Below are 9,496 nucleotides of genomic sequence, written 5' to 3' on the forward strand. Positions count from 1 at the left end.
GTCAGCCAAATCAAGTATTGTGGTGCGACATCTTAGGAAAAAGAAGAAAAGAAAAGAAAGGAATTTTAGAGCAACCTACAGACCTAAGCCATAAGCCAATAATAACATTATTAAATAATTTAACCTTTTTTATTTTTTTTATTAATGACAAGACAAGGTTGAGGTTGTAAAATGTTGTGTGGTGCGACTTCCCAAAATCTTCTTCCATTTTATGTTATGTTTATGTTAAACTATTTAGCAGTTTGTAGATCCATATTGTTTTTAAAAATTACCTTTAACAAAAAATACTGTAAGGTGACAATATCAGATGGTAATACCTTGATATGTACCATTGTACTGAATCATTACTATTTTCTACCATAGCACAAATACAAAAAGAAAGAAAGAAAGAAAGAAAGAAAGAAAGAAAGAAAGAAAGAAAGAAAGAAATGTAGAAATGTAACATTCATTTGTCAAGAAAAGCGATGCGGTGCATGTCTACTGAAAGTATTGTGTACATCACCATGTAAACTGCAGTTAGAGAGAGTTCCCACGTGAAATGAAAGAGTTACATAATTCTTTTTTTTTTTTAATAAAGGTTGTAAATGTTGGAAAATTCCCAGGATATTTCGGATTAATTATGTGAGTTAGGGAGGAGATGCTGGTTTCCGGGAGGCTTGGGATGTCTGTTATGCTGTTAGAGTCGACTACACTCACAATCATATGAATTCAACAGAGCGTCTGGAGTATGAGATTTAGCAACAGCTCAGCAGTTTCAAGAGACTCAGTAAAGCCGGTCACTTACACTGCAAATGTGAAATATGGCGGATAAACCCTCTTAATGTATCTAGGTATTGGTTAACAGCTATTTGGGGTTTTAGCATATGAAGAGAAACCTAAACCACCTGAGGATTAGTATGCATTCTTATATAATACCTCTAAAAAATGAGGTCAAGCATAAGTTTGACATAAGTATATATATATATTTTTTTTTTTTTTTCTTCCAATTTAGGAGTGAAATACAGCCTGTGGTAAACATAAATTGACAATACTCTGACATTTTATTCTACAACGTAAAATGAACACATTAGAACCCCAAACGGTCTTATCCAGTAACTTATTAGAAACTTTGTGTGTGTTGTAGAACGAACTGTAAAAGTATCGTCAAGTTTTACCACATACTTTATTCTACTCAAGAAAATATATAAACAAAGACAGTTTAATCAACTTTTCTCAATCAACATTTTCACTTAAAATGACAGTTCACCCCAAAATGAAGTTTCTCCCATCATTTACTCACCCTCTTGTTGATCCAAATCTGCATGAATGTCTTTCTTCTGTGAGACATAGGAGAACATATTTTGAAGAATGTGTGCAGCCAAACAGTTGTTGGCCCCCATTGACTTCCATAATATGGACAAAATGCTATGGAACTCAACAGTGACCAGTGATTGTTTGACTACACACAAATATCTTCTTTTAGATCATTCTGGGATTGCCTTCTCCGCAAGTGTTTTAGAAGATATAGTAGCATAAAAGTGTTCCCTAAAATGCTAAGTAGGCAGCTCACTAGATTTTGGAACGGAGCTCCTAAATAACAACAGTTTAAATTCTTGTTTGCATGATTTATGTCGGTAACACAATTGGGTCAAATGCTGGTTTTTGAAGACTCAAAGGCTTTTGGATCTACAATCAGCAATCTGTACTGGCAGGTACATCACAAAACGCCAGCGACTATCTTTTCTCCCCGGTTTGTTTGTTTTCAACCCTGGCTTCATGCTGCTTTAACCGCTGTCAGAGCAGGCCAGATTTGCCAAGTCAACGAAGCGGTTTACAGGAGCTCAGCTAAATCCGGGCTTTGTGCAGGCCTAGGGCAACTCTGGCTCACACCGCTGTCTCTTACCGAAGGGGAAAAACTCATTGACGTGGGCTCTACCCACCCTAAAAAGTCACATTCACATGTCCCACCACACTCTCACGCAAAGACATTCAGCCAGAATCATAGCAGGGAGCTGTCTTCAATCCTGCCTGTCAGTCATGTTCGGCTCCGCCCCCTGTGGACCCTGGGCGGCAATGACAGGGATGGCTGGGTGATGGTGATTGGTGGGTAATGACGGGTTATTTTTTGAAAGGCAGTAGGTCGTACTTGCTCGTTCTCTGCGGTGCAGCGCCGGTAATAAGCCGAGGAGGAAGTGCTCTGGAAGCTGGGGTTTATGGGTAAATGCATGTTTATAGCACACGCTAACTCACACTGGGAGAATTGAGGGTTTTAGGGGCAGAAAGCATTGGTAAATAAGTGTGCTGGTATAGCAGAGGGAAGGATTTAGATGGAGAGAACGAGAAAATGGAGAGGGTCTCAGTAGGGGACGATAGGAAAGAGAGTTTGAATGATGATGGTTCACAGAAAGTTGTATGCTGAAAGGCCTGACAAGTGAACGAGCAAAGAGAAAAATAAATGGTATGGCTATTTTTTATATGGTTTGTTAGACTATTTCTGACACATAATAGTATATCCTGTATATGGACACCGCTGACTACTGTTGTTAAAGGGATAGTCCACCCAAATATGAAAATTATGCCATTAGTTACCAACTGTCATGTCCTTCCAAATGCATAAGACTTTTGTGCATCTTCTGATATTTTTAAAAACAAGCTAATTATATATTTTTTGTGCATGGCAAGGTGTTGATTAGTGTTTATACAGTATGTGAATAAAATATGAAATTAAACCTGTTTATATAAAGTCATTATGTCTGTTCAGAAAATTTGGATTAAATAATTTAGATCCAATTACTTTTTGAAACGTCAAAGTTTTGGTTACCTAGACTCTCAATGTAGGGAAAGAAATCTGTCAGGTTTGATTAAAAATATCTTCATTTGGGTTTTGAAGATGAAGCAAAGTCTTATGGATTTGGGATAACATGAGGGTAAATGGTAAAATATGACATAATTTTAATTTTCTGGACGAAGTATCCCTTTAAATTTAACACACAAGAATGAAATGCCACATTCACTTTCATGTCAGCCCAGACTTTTTTCATGAAACAGAAGTAGACTGTTAATGCCACCAATTTCCATACAATAAAAAACATACATTGACCAGAGAACTTTAAAACATAGGTTAAATATTGTTTTTTTAAACCAAATTTTAAGACTGCATTGTATGTATCCTTCATAGAGAAGGTATTCCCATAATGCATCACAACAATCTATATTAAAACAAGTCCAAGTTGGTGTATAGGGTTGCTTGTAAACAAACACATATTTCATTCAGTATTGAAACATATTGTTAAAAATAGTTCAGTGTAGTTACAGATATATTATGTTTATTAAGACTTGTGTGTTTTCATGCTGTTTGGAGAATTGCTGTTAGCTTAGCAACATGCTAACTCAAACACTGTTGAAGTCAAGTCAAGTCAAGTCAAGTCTGCTTTATTGTCAATTCTTCCACATGTACAGCACATAAACACAGAGAATTGAAATTGCGTTACTCTCAGACCCTTGGTGCATACAGATAACACTAACAGTAGAACATAAATACAGATAGATACAGATTAAATATAAAATACAACTATACAAATATACAAATAAGGTAAAATGTAAAAAAATATATAAAGCAGCACAAGGCACATGGCAGATAGAGTGCAAACCAGTGAAGTAAACAACAGTGCAGATATAATGATTTGTAGTGCAAAAGAGCTTATTTAGACTGATTAAAGTGACAGTGTGTGTGTGTATTTGGGAGGGGGGAGTGGGAGAGTCCATCAGAGCGGAGGAAGTAGAGACGCTGCTGTGCTAAAACAATGAGTTGAGTCTTCGTGTGAGGTTTGCTATTTGTATATTCCAAATCAGTCACAAGGAACTAATTTTCAGATTCATGCTGTATGTAACAAACAATGGGTTATGGATCCTCAGATTTTTAATAAATGGTCTGCATTAGCATGCACTAGCACCAGATATACCAGGCTGATGTCCAGGTGTGCCATTTCAATCTTTGGCTTGATATGATTCATGTTATCACTACACAGATGTGACACCCATCCTCGTGCAATATCCCTTCTCAATGTGGTGTTTGTAATGAAAGCCTTTTTGAATTATCTATTCATCTTCATCCATGTGTCAGAAATGTTGTCGTCCCAGAGTGCCTGGTATTAGTAATGTATTTTCACATGAGAGGTTGAAACGAATATCCAAACGCCCTTGGATATCTGCATGATCCAAATTTGCACAGGCCCATTTTTATTTCAAATGGCAGCTTTCCCTAAATTGCAGCTTTGCCAATGCAATTTACCAGATCGTGGCTGACTCATATTGGAGAAATCTGTGACACACACTTTTCTGCATCACCACGGGGCCCTTTGCTATATATGATCACCTCGAGTAAAATTCATATGGTAATATGGACATTTGGCTGACTGGAATGAAATTAAAATGTGCCGTGAATGTCTTTGATTGTTGAACTTGAGGAAGAGAAAAGGGGAGAGCGGTAATGGTACAGGGAAATTCATTTATGGTTCAGTTTTTCAAATGAGATGTGCTTAAGCTGCGACTTTGAAACTCATGTTGGAATTTTATGAAAGATACAAAAGAGTGTATATAAAAAAATGTATGACAATATTATATGTTAGTGGGCACAATGAATAAAAGAAGCAATCCATAGGTTATTTAGTTGCAGAATGACTTTGAACATATTTCAGAGAATTCATACTTGACTAAAGGTTGAATGGTTCATAAAACAGTTTCTCTTTAAAAAATTAAACACATGACAGATAATAATAAATCCAAAATGTACAAACATACAGTCTACGCCACTTCACTGTTCTTTTAATTAAACTACGAGGTCACACTGTGATGTATCGATCTTATATTGGTCACACAGTTTCACATGATACGAATTCACAGGTCAAAGTTCACCAGTCCTGCACTTTAGAGCTTAGCAAAATGCGAAACAACTTTGCATGAGCTTGCGTTTCCGCTCTCATTCATATGCATGCGAATGCAGGAAAGTCATTGGAATGAAAAGTGCAGGGTGACTACACCTTAAGTCATATAGGCAATGCATTTTCAGTGTGTGAACTGCAAGACTCAGACTGTTAGCACACACTGAATGACTCCCCGTGGTCCAGACTTCAGTTCTTCTACTGTCCACACAGCTCACAATCGCTCACATTCAGAGAGCGTCAGGCAGAGGTAATATGAGGCCTCGGGAGGGTCTCTCTGGTCATTGACTGTGTGTTTGAAGAGCGCTGAAGGGCCGCTTGGGCCCTCGGGGTGCATTCTGAGGTCTTGCTTTGTTAACTGCCATGTTACAAGCTTCCTGACTGCGTAGATTATAGCTGGCAGATTGTTTTTCCAATCACTCTGCCACCTGATGTATTGTTATTGAGCATCTCTGTGGACAGCAAAGCATACAGGCATATTTTGTTAGATGTGGCAGTTGTGGAGTGTGAATGTGCCACAATGTGCTTTAAGGGTTGTCGTACTATTATGTTACAATACACATGCAGAACATTCCCCAACATGCGGATAGTGTTTAATGGAATTTTACTGGCAGAATGTTTATGATTGTGTGTGTGTGTGTGTGTGTGTGTGTGTTTTTCCTCTACCAAGACTTTCTACTATTAACATGTCTTATATGTATAGATTTTATTGTTTTACACTTGTCTCAGAGTAAGACCTTTCCTGAAAAAAAAACATTTTCAAACATAAGTCTCTTATGCTCACCCATGCAGCCTGTAATTATTTGATAAAATTATAAACATTTTATTAGAAAATTACAATTATTTGATAGGATGAATGAAACATGTTATGTGTGAGGAAAACTTTATGTGATGTGTGATGTAGACAATCAAAAGCGCTCGTAGTTGAAGAAACACCCAGTTCCACTAATATTGCATCAGCCACTGAACATATTTTAATATATAATTCTCAGACTGTTCTTGACCCAAATGACATGTCCATGAAGTCCACTAGACCGCAGGGTGTAGCATTTGTCATTTCATGATTCAGATGGGCGAGCGAACCCTTAGCGGGCATAATAAAAGTGTGCCCTCAATGCACCCCTCTGCCAAGCACGCACTGTCTGACAGTCATTACTTCACCTAAATGTGGACCTGTATTTGGGACGGGGCCACTGTCCACTTCTACGGTGGTTCCCAACCCTGGTCCTGCATGGAGTACTCCCAGCAGTAGACATTTTGAATGTAATTTTTATCTAGTCTCAGCCTCAGATGTCACACCCACGGACCGTTAGCTGAATATCTGATGCATACTGCACACACAATTGGAAACACTGTGTGTGTAGCGTCCTTTAACATTCTGCCTGGATGCCATGATGCCAAACCCCGTTATGGAAGAAGAAAGCCGTCGTGTTTACAACTGTGACGTTGAGCGCTTATCAGGATCAACTAAACACTACATTTTCAAAAGTATGTGAAATATTTAAAGTTTGTGGCATAGACATTTTTTAAATATGTCCAAGAGTTTAACCCACCGGTCCGTTTTTGCGAGGACATTTCCATGCAGCACAAAACGAAACGTGATTGGTTGCTTTACCTGTCAGTCGTATGACCTCTTGGGTGGGCCTTGGCCATTCAAAGCAGCCAAGGTTCCCAGAACTTTTGCTGTCAGTCTGAAGGTCTGGCTACGCGAAACTACTCTTATCTGACACACCCATTTCAGGTCTTGGGGTACAATTACATGACAATGTTTTGTAGCGTCTGGACCAATCAAAAACACAATTTTTCATTTGATTTAACAAATCAGTTATTCATTAGATTAACAAACGTTCACAGAAACCCTCCCCCCAATAAACATACTGGGGCCAAGTTGTCTGCGAACAAGGCCCAGGACCATGGTTACCATGGCAACCCCGACACCAGATCCATTTACGACCTAGTGGCATGTTGAGAATTACCCCCTTCTCACAACAGAACTTCCCCTGGCAAGCAGGCCCAGACCCCGTCAGCCAAGAGTCCGAAACTGCGAGGGTGGGGGGCGAGAGCCCACTGTTCACACGTCACCAAGCAGCAGCCACAAGGGGGTGGGGCAGGGACCTTTCCAGAGGATCACTGTTATTCATATTTCCCTTATGAGCTAATTTGCTACAGTTTGTACTAAAAATGGAAACGTTTTTCAGTTTTTAAAGTTTTGTGTGTAGACGATACTTTTATATTCATGCCAGGCCAGTAGGTGGCAATCTCACTTTGTAAAGTAAATCTACGCGTCTGTGCACGAACCTATAGAAGATATGCATGCGCATGATGTCACCGTTTTCACAAATTCATGTTTTTTGTTGTAGTTTACACAAAGACAATAACGGCATTGTTTTCAAAAACTTGCACTTTAAAACCAAAAGTTTGTATTTTCAGGCTCCCAAAATACCATTATTGTGTAAATGAATGGCCAAAATGCATAAAAAGTTTTCTGATTTTAGTTGAAAACGATGTCTCTACTAATGAGCTAATAAGTAGATTCAGAAGAGTTTGATTTGGGAAACATACAAAATGTTGGGGGTACATCAGGTCTAGGGCTGGGAACCACTACTCTTTACACAGAGGTTCAATCAGAAGTGTTTTTGTCAGAGCCATGGCCTTATGGAAAGTGTTCCGACAGATAGTGGAACAGCAATTTGACTGACTACAGTTTGAGTCCCAACTTGTGGTCCTCTTTGATGCGTGGAGATAAATATGATATGAATAAATCTGAATATGTGCATTAGCATCTAACATGTAAGTGGACAGATTGGATATTCCCTTGAATGTGAGTTGTATGTCATTGAAAAAGCGATGGTAGCAAATGATGTCAACGCAGGTGGGCATTTTTCTGGGCAGTGTTGCCAAGTCTGCAGTTTTCCCCCGGAATTGGGATACTTTTACACTGTCACCGTGGGTTAAAGTGATCTAACCCTGCTATTTCGACGTAGAGGGAACCCCACAGGAGAGGAAACCATGAAAAATGCGATTGAGCTAGTTTTGAATAGCAATTAGGCTGGTTTTATTTCCCAGACCTGGCAACATGTCAGTACATCCACCCTGGGTTGTTTCGCCAAGTGTATAGTGCAAATGCAAATATCGTATAGAGGTCACTTTTAAAAAAATATGTAAGCTGGTCGTCAGAAAAAAAAAAAAAAGTATATAATCAACAAATCAGAATTGGGCATCAAGAACTGCAGTGTGAATGCGGCCTTGAAATGTCCTCTCAAACAAAAGGCATAACAAAATGAATTAAAATTATATATTTTTTTATCTTTGTTTCTTTGTTTTTATAGTGGGAAGAAATCGGAGAGGTGGACGAGAACTACGCGCCCATCCACACGTACCAGGTGTGTAAGGTGATGGAGCACAACCAGAACAACTGGTTGCAGACGAATCTCATATTAAACCAAGGTGCCCAGAGAGTGTTCGTGGAGTTCAAGTTCACTCTACGGGACTGCAACAGTCTCCCCGGAGGTCTGGGCACGTGCAAAGAGACTTTCAACGTCTACTATTACGAAACCAATGACGAGGAGAGGAGAAATATTCGGGAAAGCCAATACACGAAGATCGACACCATCGCGGCCGACGAGAGCTTCACAGAGCTTGATCTTGGAGACAGAGTCTTGAAGCTGAACACGGAAGTTCGGGATCTGGGTCCATTGACCAAGAAAGGCTTCTACTTGGCTTTTCAAGACCTGGGCGCGTGCATCGCGCTCGTGTCTGTCCGTGTCTTCTACAAAAAGTGTCCTTTTGTGGTCAGGAATTTGGCCCTCTTCCCGGATACTATAACTGGGGCAGATTCCTCCCAGCTTCTGGAGGTGTCAGGGACCTGCGTCAACAACTCGGTAGCTGATGAACTTCCCAGAATGCATTGCAGCGCGGAGGGGGAGTGGCTGGTGCCCATTGGGAGGTGCATGTGCCAGGCGGGCCATGAGGAAGTTAATGGCTCCTGTCAAGGTTGGTGAACATCTTCATTATTATGCAAATGCGAGCGCTGCCGATGCCACACGTGTGACATATCCCCTTGAACTGCATCTCTGAATGTCACACACGCTGATGAGAACCTGACCTCTTTGTGTGGCGTGGGCAGACTGTGACATTCATTTCACAATCTAGTAATTTTACGGTTTGCATTTTTCATGTATTATGGCAGACAGAGTTTATATTTGAGATGTTTATAATGGTTGTGTGCATATTTAAGGTACTTAGTGCACTCGGCATGTTTTTAAAGGGGTCATATGATGCGATTTCAATTGTTCCTTTCTCTTTGGAGTGTTACAAGCTCTTGGTGCATAAAGAAGATCTGTAAAGTTGCAAAGACTAAAGTCTCAAATCAAAAGAGATATTCTTTATAAAAGTTAAGCGAATCCGCCGGCCGCACCGTTCTCAAGCCCACCCGCCGTTCCTCACTCTAGGCCTCACAGGGCATCACAGTATGGTAAGGGGCGTAACATTTCCATCACAAGCTTAAGGTATTCGGCCAATCACAATGCACTGGATAGCTGGCCAATCAGAGCACACCTCACTTTTCAGACCGATGA

The 9,496-nt window shown here is 39.9% G+C and overlaps 1 protein-coding gene across 2 annotated transcripts in view; it reads left to right on the top strand.

Moving 5' to 3' along the window:
- Positions 1-9,496, top strand: part of LOC107702602 (ephrin type-A receptor 5-like) — a 107,283-nt gene that overhangs the window by 9,596 nt on the left and 88,191 nt on the right. For both annotated transcript variants that reach the window (XM_016504974.1, XM_016504975.1), the window contains exon 3: positions 8,249-8,912. In XM_016504974.1, coding sequence (XP_016360460.1) covers positions 8,249-8,912 — 664 coding nt within the window. The remainder of the gene's footprint in view (positions 1-8,248; positions 8,913-9,496) is intronic.

Source organism: Sinocyclocheilus anshuiensis, unplaced genomic scaffold (assembly GCF_001515605.1).
Source record: "Sinocyclocheilus anshuiensis isolate Anshui unplaced genomic scaffold, SAMN03320099.WGS_v1.1 scaffold210, whole genome shotgun sequence".
Lineage (NCBI taxonomy): Eukaryota > Metazoa > Chordata > Actinopteri > Cypriniformes > Cyprinidae > Sinocyclocheilus > Sinocyclocheilus anshuiensis.